This window comes from Geotrypetes seraphini, chromosome 1 (genome assembly GCF_902459505.1).
Source record: "Geotrypetes seraphini chromosome 1, aGeoSer1.1, whole genome shotgun sequence".
Taxonomy (NCBI): Eukaryota; Metazoa; Chordata; class Amphibia; order Gymnophiona; family Dermophiidae; genus Geotrypetes; species Geotrypetes seraphini.
In genome coordinates, this window is record NC_047084.1 from 9,887,135 (window position 1) to 9,902,223 (window position 15,089).

Consider the following 15,089-nt stretch of genomic DNA (forward strand, 5'->3'; position numbering starts at 1 on the left):
TCTTCTATATAAAGCAAAATAAATACCCTAGTTTTATAATTTACACTTCATTATACTTTTCTGTCCTCTGCTTCAGGGATGGAATGACAACTCAAGGAGCAAGACCTAACCAAAATCTGATGATTTTATAAAGTAAGCAACACTGCATAACTCTTCCTGGCATGTACAAATAAGAAACCTGGAAAAATGTTAACACTGATCTTATTCAATGCTCCGTTTTCAGGGGAATACTCACCTTTCACCAGGAGATCCACAGATTGTGTCTGTCAGAAGAGAAAAGGCAAATTTCTCTGCTATTTTAGCCAGCTGACTGTAACCACGGGTGTCCCTGCGGCTTGGGCTGCAGAGGCTACAGAGAATGTCATAGAAAAAACTTCGGCTTTTACTGCTGAGGACATGTTTTTCACTTTCGGTGGTTACCTGATAAATTCAAAATATGATCAAAATCATATATATGAAGAAATAAAAATAGAATATAGAGAGGTCAATTCTTTTGGTTGCATCAGCATTGGAAGTGTTAGTAGGTAACACAGGTGAGCTGAGAAGCTCAAACTTCCTGTTGCTCAATTACATGTATATTGATACTTTATTTAACATACATTAAAATCTCTATGAGTAAATATTATGCTGCATTTTGCTTTGAATTGATGTACTTGAATTTTATTTTTACAGTATTTACAGTATACTAAAGCCTCCTTTTATCAAGAAGCGTTAGTTTTTTTTTTTTAAATAACAGGCTGTGGTGGTAAAAGCTCATAGGAATTCTATGAGCGTCGGAGCTTTTACCACAGCGGCCAGTGACAAAAAAACTGTAATGCGGCTTGATAAAAGGGGGCCTTAGTTTACTTCCTCTGGCCAGCTCTCTTCTCTTAGCCGCACTTCTCTTTGCAAAGCCACAGCTGCGATTCCTATACGCGGCCTGTGGCTGACCCGTAAACCTTCTCTCTGATGTCAGAGGGAAGGCTTCCGGGTCAGCTGTGGGCTGTGGGCAGGAGCCACATCTCATGGCTTTGCGAAGAGAAGTGTGGCTGGGAGGAGACAGCCGGCCAGCAGAGGTAAACACCCACAGGAAGGAGGAAGGGAGGCACAAATTTGGGAGGGGCGCATTGGGACATGGAGCGAGGAGGAGGGTCGCATTTGGACAGGAAGGTAGAAAAAGGGGGCGTGTTGTCACAGGAAGGGAGAGGCAGGACCCTGGGTCATAAGTACGAGTCTGACATAAGTCAGAAGTTCTTAACCCGGGGACTGTCTGTATTATATTGGTCCAAAAATGCATCCATAGCAATCCACTTATATGAAGACTGGAGGATGGCCAATGTGATGCCAATTTCTGAGAATCTCAGAAAGAGCAAGAACCAGAAGGCCTTGAGCATGCGCAGATGCTCAAGGCCCAAGTAACAGGAAGGATCTTCGTTCACCAGCATGTCCTGTGAGCTGTGTGCCATTGCCAGATGGGGTAAGGCTTCTATTTGAGCAGGCGGAGGATGCCGGTTCGCAAGCGGGGATGGGGAGCGATGCCGGTTCTTGGGGGGAGGGGGGCGTTCAAGGGTGGGCGGGCAGAGGGGTTGCGATGCTCGCAAATCGATCAACGCTCGGTTTGTGAGTCACGATTTGCAAGAATGTTTTGCTCGTCTTCTCACAAACTGAGGTTTGACTGTATTCATTTTTGACTGCCAAGGCCCATATTTATAAAACACAAACTGCAACAGCTGAATACTGACCTGCTAGAGGTAAATGTTTGTATTTTCTCAGACCTGTGGAGAGCAATTCTACAAGGAACTGTCCACTTGTAGATGACAAGAAAGTATGCCAAGTATGGCAATATTTTAATCAATTATGTGTTTAAGTGGCTATTATACCCATTAATGAGCTCTTATAGAATGAAGACTAGCAGAAAAACAGGCTATGTACCTGTAGCAAGTGTTCATAGACATCAAGATATGAATCCTCACAGTATGAATGATGTCACTGATGGAACCCATATGAGAAGCTTCTCCAGGTTAGAAAAAGCTGAAAGCTTTTTTTTTTTTTTTTTTTAATTTATAACCTTTTAAATTTAATCAAGCATACATAACTTGAAAAAGATTGGAAACAATCAAGCAAGCAAACAAAAAGAAATCACCTAATTATACAATCAGATGTAATGGAAACATTAACTAATATTTAGTCCACAATTAAGCTGAAAGCTTTTGAGTCACTCCTCTGCAATTTTTGTGCTACTTCCCACCTGCTGCTGTCATCTTGTCTACTTAATTTTTAAAAAAAAATTAAGGTCTCCTTTTACAAAGTCATTGTAGAGGCTTCCACCATGGGCCAGCAAGGTAAATGCTCAAATACTCATAGGAATTATATGAGCATTGGAGCATTTACCTCACTGATCTGTGGTAAAAAAAAACACTACTGTGACTTTTTAAAAGCTAGCATAAATTAATATTTAGCTCCTCTCCAGAGAGCACTCATGCCAGCTTATCAAAACCATATATAATCCAAAACGTAACAAAAAAAAAAAGAGCTAAACAACATAAAATAAAATCTCTTAAACAAATATAAAACCCAGAAAATGTGCTCCAATTATCAAAAACCACTATCAAAAAAGGAAGCTTTCGATGGCTCATCTGAATCCCAATAGGCCATTAATCAGCTTACTATAGGAAGAAGGAATTTCCACAGAAAAATCAAATGGGAGCAAACACAACCTCCTGCTCTTTCAAGCTGTACGAGTGTCCTACGAGAAGGAAGGGCTAATAATCTCTCTCTCGAAAAATGTAAATAGCGCTTAGGAACATATGATAACAACTTCTTAAGAAAATAACCAGGCACAAGGCCATGGAAAATCTTAAAGGCTAAAACCAAAAACTGGAAAAAAAAATAATGTTTTGCAATAGGAAGCCTGTGAAAGGAGATAAGTATCAGTGAAATACGTTTCTGTAAACTAGAATCTGTCAACAGCCTAGCCGCTACATTCTAAACACTTAATCTCTTCAGACTTTTAGCAAGTAGTCCTTGAAACAAGTATTATAATAATTCACATGTTAAAAAATCAGGTATATATATGATATTTTTGAGAAAAATAATAATGGACTATACAGAGCTGATATAAATAATCAAAATATGAAGGGGTCCTTTTACCAAGGGGCAGTATTAGATTTAGCATGCATTACATGCTGCATAGCCCATTGAATTCCTATAGGCTACATGGCATTTAGAACTCGTTAATCATTAGCATATGCTAAATCTATTAGTGTGCTTTAGTAAAATGCCCCATAATAGTCAAGTGAGAAATGTGATCTTCAAATGTCAATCCTGCATCTAAATCTATACCTCAAACAGTTGTATATGATGCTTAAGGAGATGGGATGCATATGAGAACTCCTTATCTACAGGCTTCCATCAACAGAAAAAAAGGAGAAAATACCATTTGGCATAATAACCTCAAAGTTGTGGATGAATACTTCCTTTCTTTTGGGCATGGCATGAATAATGATCAGATTCAATGGCCTCTGTTGATGCTAGATGTTGAGAGTAAATGAAGCACTTTTGATACCAATGCATCCTCAGTATCCAATGCAGATCCAAGATGACTGATGCTTCTGATGGCAAAGTCTAGCACCAGAAATATGTTTACACTGCTTAGCTCATTCATGAAGACATCACTTGGACATCTGTGAAGTATAATTAGTTTTGGGCCTTGGAATTAGGGGGCGAGGTGGAAGGGTCAAGGCGAGGAAGAGTTGGGTATGGGAATTTAGAATTTGTTAAACAGTCGAGTTTTCAGGGATTTTCTAAAGTTTGCGTATGTAGTGGCCTCAAGTATGGGCTTTCCAAGCCATGTGTTCAGCCTAGCTGCCTGGAATGATAACATTCTATCTAGAAACTTTTTGTATTGGTAAGATTTCAAGGAGGGGTAATTAAATAGGTTTGTTCTGAGAGTCCAACAAGAGCACTCGCAGAACAAACCTATTTAATACGCAGACTTTAGAAAATCCCTGAAAACTCGACTGTTTAACAAATTCTAAATTCCCATACCCAACTCTTCCTTGCCATGACCCTTCCACCTCGCCCCCTAATTCCAAGGCCCGAAACTAATTATACTTTCCATGTACTCCATGAATCTCCATGAATCTCATGTACTGACATAATGTATCTTTATTGTAACCCACCTGCACCCCATGTACTAACAAAACGTATCTTTATTGTAACCCATGTACTGACTAAATCTATCTTTATGGTAACCCACCTGTATCCCTTACACTGACAAAATGCACCTTGATAGTAAACCACTTGTATTGTAACCCACTTGCACCCCATGTACTGACAAAATATATCTTTACTGTAACCCACTTGCATCCCATGTACTGACAAAATGAATCTTTAATGTAAACCACTTGCATCCCATGTACTGACTAAACGTATCTTTATGGTAAACCGTTTCTATCCCATGTACTGTCAAATGTATCTTTATTGTAAACCGCTTCGAACTTCACGGTATAGCAGTATATAAGAAATAAATTATTATTATTATTATATTTTACAATGAGAGGGATTATGGCCTTTTCCTGGGCATTGTAGGTACCGGTTATGAATATCCGTATAGAAATGGCCTTATTGCATCAGGTGCACTTCTTAAAGTTGATGGAAGATTCAACATAAGAACATAAGAATTGCCACTACTGGGTCAGACCAGTGGTCCATCATGCCCAGCAGTCCGCTCGTGCGACGGCCCTCTGGTCAAAGACCAGCGCCCCAACTGAGACTAGCCCTACCAGCGCACGTTCTTGTTCAGCGTTACAGTTTTCTACCACTCTCTGGGTGAGGAAGAACTTCCTTACGTTTGTACGGAATCTATCCCCTTTTAACTTTAGAGAGTGCCCTCTAGTTCTCCCTACCTTGGAAACAACACAACTTACAAAAATGTTTTACAGATATCTTCAGGCAAGTTTCAGTGGCATGTGACTAACTGGCTTCAAAGAAAAACAAAGACTGAGGTGGTCCTGTGCAACAGCAAGAGATGGAGCAACTTTAAAGCTTTGGAGTGTATGCTAAACTGAAGAATTTTCCTGCACAGGCTCTGTTGGTGATATCACCCATGCTATGAGGAATTGTATTCTGTTCATCATTAGAGAAATACATTTGCTATGATTTGATGGCACGTCCTTTGGTGGTGAGAATGAACATGGACACAGTTTGAGTAGAGGAGCATGGGTGTTGTGTACAGATACCTTGTAAAGTAGAGGATATTATGATTTACAATCTTTCTAGCACAGAATTGGCTTGAAATAGGCATCATAATGGGTGCCTCTACCCAGTTATAGAATGACCCTCATGAGGTTTACCTTAAAAGCCCAGTGAGCCTAGCTCCAGGACCATGGGTTGTGAAGTACACCATTTCAATTTCCACAAATTGCTGAATCTATATACAGTTTCTGCTGACATTCAACACATTTAATGGCACTTGGCAAATGTCACAGCGGGTTTCTAGCAGTCTTTAGTTATTGTAATTGTATGCTTACCAGATCCATTATATTCATGACCGCACTGAGCTGCTCTTCTGTAGTTTCAGTAGCTGCTTGGTTGTTCAGATTCTGGAGCACTGTGTCCAAAATGGAGTCATCAAGAGGCTGGCACAATTGGTCAACCAATCCCCAAACTGACTGGGACTCAGGATCTGAGACAATCGTAACATTGGCAGTGCCATATGCCTCACTAACTTTGGCACCCCCGGTGGCATTACTGAGCACAATCTGGAAACGTTTGGGGAACAGATTGATAGATCTCAGCTCTGGTATTAGACTGACATAGAGTACTGAGATTTGCTGTCCAGCTTCGAAAGTTAACACTCCCTCAGACTTGACAAAATCCTTACCAGCAATAGCTGGTGATATCAGCGACCGGCCCACTGCTTCAGCTGTTTTCAGTTCCTTATGAAAAAAAGACAGAATTAGATACTTACTGTGAGATAATGACATTATAAACAGAGCTGATGGAACCTGTGGCATATCTAGGGTATGTGACATCTGGAGCCGATCATTTTTTAACACCCCCCCCATGTAAAAAAAATATTTTTAGTAATAACCATGAAATTAAACATCCCCCCCCATGCCCAATCTAGCACTTCTTATTTAATATCCCCTGCTTTGTACTTTTAAAAAAAAAAGTTTAAAAAAAAAGCCAGGCCCAACATGTTCTCACCCTTCTCTCCTGTCCGGTACAATGTCTCTTTTACCATCCACCAAGCTGATAAAACTGCTGGCCTCGGCAATAATTCAGTGACATTGCCCGCTGCTCCCCTTCCGGCTTTCCGTCTACCGCGGTCCACCCGGGCAGAAACAGGAAGTTGTGTCATTGGAGAAATACCAGGCAAACGCCGAAAGCAGGAAGGGGAGCCACGTGTGGTGAGGGGAGGAGTAGGACACTTGGAATGTGAAAATGTTTTCTTTCTGTCCAGATGTAGACTAAGGGGCTCATAATCAAAAAGAAAATGCATCTAAAAACCCTCCTAAATTGGCACTTGGATGTCCAAGTACCGATAATCGAACTGGTTTTAGACGTATCTAAAACCAGCTCAGGCCTTTTGACTGCCTCTGTGCGCCCAGAGTGAAAAGGGGTGTTTTTGAAGAAGTGGATAGGGCAGGACGTGGGCGGGATGTGGACTGACCTAGATTTAGTTGTCCGGCAGCCATAATCAAAAACTTTAACAGGATGCCTGGACGGAACTTATAAGTTTTGACTTAGACAAGTCAAAATAGGTATAAGTTACGGATCGGGCCACTGAGTTGATCGGGTCTGCTGCAATCAGTTCAGTGGCCCAGGAAACCCGTTCTCCCCCCCCCCCCCCACATACACACACACAACAATCAAGGCAAGAGGGATGCTCAGTCCCTCCTACCCAAACCTGCCATGATCCCCCGCAATGTTCTCCGGCAGGAGGGATGTCCAATCCCTCCTGCCAGACACCCCCAAACCCTGCTGCCAAGGTAGGTCGCCTGACCCCCACCCCCTAGTCCAGTCCACCCAGCCCACCTGAACCCCCCCTACCTTTCGTAGTTGGCCACTCCCAGGAGAAGAACGATAGCCAGATATGCTGGGCATTATCCACGGATGAGTTTGCAATATGATATTGTGCAATAGTATCTAAAATGTTCACTGCCAATAGTTTTGAAATGTTGGTATTTGCTGCCTGAAGATGTTTGTAGTTAGCATTTATGGCTGTGGCCGTTAATAAAATCCACAATTCTCAAAGAGCAGCAGGTCTTTGTGGAACTTGCAGGTGTCTTGAGAGGAAGTGTGTGTGTGGAGGGGTGGGGGGGGGGCAGCAAGTGCCAAATGCCAGTTTTGTAACATACACAGCTGTTCCAAGACTTCTGTTTTCTTTGGTCATGTGCTCAGTAAGGCAACTTCTGTGCACATGTGTCAAGCAGGCTTTCCCCAGTTAGCATGCCAGTTCTGTGTGCTTTAATTTTACATTTCATTTGTTTTCTTCATTTCATGCCATTGCCTTGTTAATCTCTTGGTTTGAAGTCGCACACTTTTTATTTAAAATTAGATGTCCTAAATTGCTTTGGGCAGCTGTAAATGGGATAATTATGTCGACATAAATAAAATAGATAAATGTTTAGATGACTGAACAGCATGATGGGAAACACCATTATTATCTGTTGCTTTTACATTTCATTCCAACTGATTTCTGCATGTAGGTAGAGCTGTTTAAATGACTCTTACTTGACCCCCTTCCTGTTTGGTAACAAAAACACATGTATTTGCCTGTCCTTGGCAGCAGCTCTTATATTCTCTCTTCCAAACAAATTCCCAGAATAAGCAGGAAGCAAAAACAAAAGCAAGTGAAGAATGACATTTGATATTTTAAAAAGTGTAGCTCAGATAAAAATAATGATGTGCTAACCCTGTTACTGTCAGTGACCTTTTCTACTTCTGTCGCCAAATAAATTGACTTCAGGGGCTGTAATACAATTTTAAGACTAAATTGATTTATTTTGCCACTATAAGTACTGGGGCAGCCTGCCTGCAGATAAACTTTTTTTAAGTAGAGCCCTTTTTGGTGTGATATTCATGTAGCTGTCTGAACAAATGACCCTTCTTCCCAAATCTGTACCATCTCATTTCTCGTGATCATACCTATATTTTCTCCTACAGTCCCTATAGGTTGCTCCAATATTTCCATCCTGCTTTTTAATTCTTCTATTCATCCTAACTCTTAATCTCACTTCTTTATTATTCCCTAATCAAGTATGATGAGTAATTACTGAGCTATGGTAAAGTAGCTCATTTTACTGTAGTGATATTTACTGTGAGTTAGTAACTCCTGCAGTGAAAACACATGTACTTTATGTTTTTGCAGTCATGTATATTATAAGAATGTTCCTGGCTTTAGCAATGCAAAAATAGTGCCATATTTGACTGAAGGGAAGGCTTTATGTTGGGAGGGTCCAGAGAGGGGTAAGACCTTGATGGGGGAAGGGTAGGCTTACCATGTTAGGGGGAGTCAAACTTGTTGGGGGGATGGATGCTATGTTGTGAAGAGTCAGGAGGGGGGCTTGTCATGTTGTAGGGATCTGGGAAGGGAATCAGAGCTTTGTTGGGAGGAGTCCACGATGGGTCATCAGAATTAGGGGATGAGGGAACATGACATATCCTTATGTGGGTCCCAATTGAACGTTGGCCAGGACCCAATTAAGAACCGGCAGCCATCTCGAGCCTGGATAGCCCTACATATTCAATGCCATTGACTAGAGACAGCTTGGCATTAGGTCTAATTTAGCTGGCAACAGTAAATGCCTTTAAAAAATTCTGACCACTGTTCATGGAATATTGACTGTTAAAATTTTAGATTCTATAAATCATTTGATCTGCCAGTCCAAGTAAAAGTGAAGATGACAATGAAGATGAATAAGAGTCCCTCTGAAGAACAATAATTCAATGACCTGACACGGCTGTGTTTCAGCTTGTGCCTGCATCAGGAATACTACTGTAATTAAAAATTCCTGAATACAATTACAGGCAGTCTGTGAGTTACAGACACCCGACTTAAGTAAGACTCATACTTAAGAACGTGGTCGCTACTTCATTTGATTTCACTGAGCAGTATTTCCAGTGGCATAGATTCCTGTATTTCTCCTGTAGCAGATTCAGGAATGATGCATGGCCACATTAAGAACAGTGTGTGGTTGTGCATGCTGTACCTTAGAGGGTACACTGGTAGGGACAGTTGGCCCTTTTGTCAGCTCGGAGCAGAGATAAGCAGCAAGAATCTCAGGCCTTAGACTTAGTGGGGATGGGCGGACCCGCTATGCCTAAGGCCTGATTAGTCCAGGCTTCTAGAGCCTGGGCCAATCAGGCCTTAGGCTTCGCGGGATGGGCCGGGAAGGGGCGGGCCCACCTCATTTCGACGAGGTGGGCCTGTCGGCTGGATGGTACCAAGATCCGGCTGGCCGGCCAACAATTAAAGGTTAGTTTGGGGAGGAGGTTATTTGGGGGGGAAGTTAGGGGTGGTCATTTGTGGCTGTTAGCGCGGGTGGAGGGCTTTTAGCGCAGGAGGGGCGTCCGGAGGGGGGCGTCTTACGGCAGGAGGGATTGGGCACCCTCCTGCCGGTGATCGGTAGTGTCGGGGGGGGATCTTCCGGCAGGAGGGATTGGGCACCCTCCTGCCGGTGATCGGTAGTGTCGGGGGGGGGGATCTTCCGGCAGGAGGGATTGGGCACCCTCCTGTCGGTGATCGGTAGTGTTGGGAGGGAGGGCGGCGTTCCGGCAGGAGGGGTTGGGCACTCTCTTGCCGGCAATCGGACAGGGGGCCACTATACTTATCGCATCAGGGAGATCCCTTGCCGCGATAAGTGTAGTGGCTGCGTCTACTCTAACCCGAGTCTGTAACATGGACGCCGGTTACAGAATTGGGGTTAGTGTAGGCCTGATTCTGTATTGGTCGCCCCTCCTGGGCCATCCTATACAGAATCTGGGCCTAAGTGCTTTCAAGCAAATAATATGATATCTCAATGTTTCTGTTTGGCCTTGGCTAATATTCTATTTTTTGTCCCTTTTCAAATCAGTATGGGCTCTCATGTCACACAGGTAACAGCAGGTGCATTTGTGAAACAATACATCTACCTTCTGATTCTATATAGATCACCCAAAGTTGGGTGCCCAAATTTGGGTGCAGAGCCCAGATGTATGTGTAAACTAATAAGTCAGTTGGATGCTAACAATCAATTATTGGCATTAATTGGATTTAATTGGCACTTACTTAGCACTAATTTGGACTTGTGTGCTCATTTGCCTACATTCTATTCTAATTTATTGCTTAGAACTCAAAAGGGGTCATGGCCATGGGGGGAGGGGTGATGGTGGATCTGGGGCATTCCCAATGTTTGGGTGCAGTGCTATAGAACTTGCACACCAGGGTTTATACCAGGTTTCAGCACGTATAGGTCCTCAAACCCAAAGTTGGGCACGGGAATCTGCTGTAAACACTATTTTACAAAGGGCATTGCAAGCCCAGATCGCTTGCTATAGAATAGCATTCAGTATACACAGTGCAGCATGAGGCCTTGTTGCAAGGAGTTGAAGACATTGAGGGGGCTGATTCTCAAACCGTGTGTCCCAATTTTAGGTGGCGTTAGATGTGCTACCGTCGTCCGGCAGCAAATCAGGATGCACATTTTTAGAAAAAATGTGGTTGAGGAAGGATGCCTGTGAGGATAGCAGGTACATTTAAGAACGCCCAAGGTGGGGCATAGGTGTGGTTTCGCTTGGAAGTGGCTTTGGGCAGGCTTAAATGTAGGCCTACAAAATGCTGACCTATGTTTAAGGCATCTGTCTGAGAGTGTCCGATTCTAAATAGGACACTGCTGCGTGACTGACGCGCGATTGGCGGCTGCTGATATCGGCGTCCTATACAGAATCAGGCCCTGAATGCCTGAGTGTTTGGAACGCCATTGACAGATGACTACACCAAAGTGTACATGTTTAGCTAGTAGCAATGTTAAATTTCTATTATTTTCCACAATAAAGTGCAGATATTGAAGGTTCATTTAATAAAATACAGCTTGATTTTTTTTTTTTTCTTCATAAAATGTCTTTTTATCATCAGGAGAATGTTTTCCTATTCTTCTGTGGTTATAACACTGCATTAGTGGGGTTCTAAGGAATCCAATACCACTTGTTATATAATAAGCATATTGGAGACTCTGTAGTATTATTTCTGTAATGATTTATTGTTATTTTTTAATAAAATAGATTTGACATAAAATGTCTTTTTATCAATGTATCATTGCCGAGTGTGAAAGTACACAAATGTGCTTTAATACCAAGAAATTTGCTCCATTAAGCCAATTAATAGCACATTTTAAGAAAAACAGAGCTTTATGTAACCAGTGGCTTTGAGGGACTCCAGGATGGGCTTTAAACACATTTATTGTGCTTTTATGTACTAAATCAATAAAAAAATTTTGAACTAAAAAAAAAAATTCTTATCAAATTCATGGGTAAAACTTCAATTCACACAGTTTTTCCAACTTTAGGATTTTGTGGACAACCATAGTGGTCACAATGCTGGCTCTATTCACTAAGGGCTCCTTTTACAAAGGTGCGTTAGAGCTTTAACGCATGGAATAGCGCGCGCTAAAATGCCGCGTGCACTAGCTGCTACCGCCTCCTCGAGTCCTTAGTTTAGACCTTCCATTTAGGAGGCCTTTAGCATTTAGCAACTAAAAATCACCATTAAATGGACAATTTTTTTAGTCCACCCTTGCACTGTCCCATATCCAGTGCCTTTCCACATAGATAGTACCAGGCCCTTCAGTCAATTTTCTACCCAATACTGTCTGTATAAGTTTTGAAAATACACAAAATTAAAATTTTATCACCCACCAGTGAACATTTAAGTTCTTTTGAAAACTGGGCCATCTATTTTTAATTACATATTTCCTTAATGTATTTAGAGTAGAGCTACATTACTGAATTGCTTAATATCTCTGCTTGTCTTACTGAAAAACTAGAGTGGTGCAGTCTTACCTGTGTACTGTAGTCAACAGAGATGGGCACACCTATATTAAAATCTCTGGACACCTGTAGATTGATTACAGTGGTCTTCTTGTGAGCCACAGCCATTCGAGATCCCACAGCAAAGTAGATCCAACCTCGAGGAGAATCACTTTCAAGAATCATTATGTGGGCAAATTTGGCACTGTTGTCTAGTGCTGCTCCTGCACTAACTGCACAGAGTTCAACAAAAAAGTAGGTTTCAGATTCAGGTACCTGTAAAGAGTGGAACAATCATCATATCGTTGCAATATCTAGGCACTAGTCAGACTTCTTGCATTCTTCATATGACCACTCAGTGCAGCTTTCTTTTAACTCTTATCACAAACATCTAATCTAATCTAATCTAATCCTTAGGTTTGTATACTGCATCATCTCCACGTTCATAGAGCTCGGTGCGGTTTACAGTAGATGAAATAGGAAGGAACTACAACAAAGAGTTAGAGGTAGAAGTGTGAAGAATATGTAGAGGACTTGGGATGCCAGATATAAGAGTTTTTGGGATGCCAGATATAAGAGTTTTTGATATCTAGGTTGGAGAGAGGCTTACATTTTTGAGAAAAGCCAGGTTTTCTGATGTTTGCGGAAAACTTGGAGAGAGCTCAAGTTCTGAAGAGGGGAGGTAAGGTTGTTCCAGAGCTCAGTGATTTTGAAGGGGAGGGAGGTCCCTAGCTTTTCTGTGTGGGAAATGCCTTTTAGCGAGGGGAAGAATACAGTGGTGCCTCACACAACGAACTTAATTCGTTCCAGGAGCAAGTTTGTTATGCGAAAAGTTTGTTGTGTGAAACGCGTTTTCCCATAAGAATACATGTAAAACAAAATAATTCGTTCTGCAGCCCTGTTTTCCCATAAGAATACATGTAAAACAAAATAATTCGTTCTGCAGCCCTACATTTCCCTCCCTCCACCTCACCTTATATGCAGAGTTTGCCAGCTTTCTTTTTCACCCAGCCGCACGCTTTCAAAAAGCTGTGCACGCGCAGCTGCTGGAGTTGATCAATGTTCTCCTCTCCTGCAACTTCCGGTTTCCGGTTGCGTCAGAGGAGAAGATTGAACAACAGAGCATGCGCGCATGTGCTGCTCTTTGAAAGTGTGTGGCTGGCCGAAAAAGAAAGCCGGAAAACTCGGCATCTAAGGTAAGGTGGAGGGAGATGATGGAACACTGCATTCAGACAGGAGGGTGCTGCTGTTCCCGGCTCACATTAGGAAGCGGCGAGAGTAGTTCCGCCCCCCCCCGGGCCCCTCGGGTGACTTCGTTGTGTGAAACGAAGTTCGTTATAGGGAGCAAGACAAAAAGTTCGTTATGCGCAGCGTTCGCTGTGCGAGGCGTCCGTTATGCGAGGCACCACTGTAGTTTTAATTTGTGGGAGGATCTGGTGGTATTAGGGTTTGAGGAATTCCAAGAAAGAGGGATGAAGGGAGGGAGGATACCGTGTAGGATTTTGAAAGCTAAACAGGCGCATTTGTAGTGGACGCTGGCGATTATCGGAAGCCAGTGAAGCTTGGCCAGGAGCAGGGAAACATAGTCAAATTTACTTTTAGCGAAGATGAACTTGGCCGCGACATTTTGAATCCGCTGAAGTCTGTGGAGGTTTTTCTTAATTAGGCTTAAGTAAATAGAGTTGCAATAGTCCAATCTGGAAAGGATGATGGATTGGACAAGGAGGGTAAAATGTTTTTGATGGAAACAGGATCTAACTTTCCTCAGCATGTGAAGGCTGAAAAAGCATTTTTTTACCAAGGGTTGGAGATGGTCATTGAAGGACAATGTGGAATCAATGATGACGCCCAAGACATTGCTCGAGAACTCAAGCTGCAGAGAGGAGCCAGAGAGTAGTGGGATGGAGGGGGGTAGGTGGTCTAGTTTTGGGCCAAGCCAAAGAAGTCATTGTTTTGGACTCATTCAATTTCATTTGCACAGTGTGGGCCCAGGATTGTAGGTTCATTATAGAAGAGGATATGTTCTTAGACAGGTTTGTGCCTTTCCCCTATATTGTCAGCTCCATTACCCAAGGAGTATCAGATCTCTTTTAATTTCTCCTTCAAGCCAGATGCTAAAGATTAGAATTAACTTACACAGATATCATATTAAAAATTCCAACACCAACCAGGATATCACCTCCGTGGGACAACATTTTGGAAAACCAACACACTGCATCAATGATTTTATGGTGAGAATATTAAAAGGAAATTTTAAGACAATCTAGGAATGTAAGACTTGAGATCAAAATGATAAAATATTTTGTGCTACGCTTTAGTGACAATCGCTTTTACTGACCCAATGCACAAAATGGCCCACCATGTGTTTTTCCCCTCGATCACCCATTTTCCAATCCGACCATGCAAATTAGCCAAAACCCCATGCAAAGTAGCCAAGCGATTGATGTACTAACATCGCTTGGCTATTCTCCCCAAAAAAAATAAAAATAAAAAAAATAAAAGGGGTTTTAGCGATCGGAAAAACCAGCAGGTCTGCCTGTTTTTGTTTTTCGGGGGTTTTTTCATTTCTTTTCACATGCAAAATATCTGTCCCATAAAAACAAATTTTAAAAATTCCCCCACTGCCGATAATGGCCCTCCCCAATGACCCCCCCAACAAACTCGGCATGAGAGAAAATTCCCCCCCCCCCCCCCCCGTGCCGGGCACCCCTGAGCCACTGTCCCCCCAACCCAAAAGAAATGGCAGGAGGGATGCCCACTCCCTCCTGCCATAGGACACTCCCCTCCATACCTCCCAATACCTTTTATTAAAAGTTGGAATCAGGGAGGGTTCAAAGGCCCTGATTGGTTAAGTTGCCTAAGGTCCTTCCCAAGGACATCCGGTGGCAGGATAGAGTGGGGATTCCTCCTACCATTTGTTTTGGGGTGGGGGGGACCTTGGCTCAGGGGTGCCTGGCACAGGGATGGCCTTGACGTTGGGGAGATTTTTTCTTTTTTTTAATGGGACAGATTGTGCATGGATAACACATATATAACATCTGTGCCATTAAAAAAAAAAGAATCTCTAACAGCAGTGACAGGAGGCTGCTTCCCCTGTC

The 15,089-nt window shown here is 42.5% G+C and overlaps 1 protein-coding gene across 1 annotated transcript in view; it reads right to left on the bottom strand.

The window, feature by feature from the left end:
• Window positions 1-15,089, bottom strand: part of ADGRV1 (adhesion G protein-coupled receptor V1) — a 786,618-nt gene that overhangs the window by 367,892 nt on the left and 403,637 nt on the right. The window contains exons 77-79 of the mRNA XM_033919809.1: window positions 12,025-12,267; window positions 5,511-5,918; window positions 236-420 (exon numbers count right to left, since the gene is read on the bottom strand). Coding sequence (XP_033775700.1) covers window positions 236-420; window positions 5,511-5,918; window positions 12,025-12,267 — 836 coding nt within the window. The remainder of the gene's footprint in view (window positions 1-235; window positions 421-5,510; window positions 5,919-12,024; window positions 12,268-15,089) is intronic.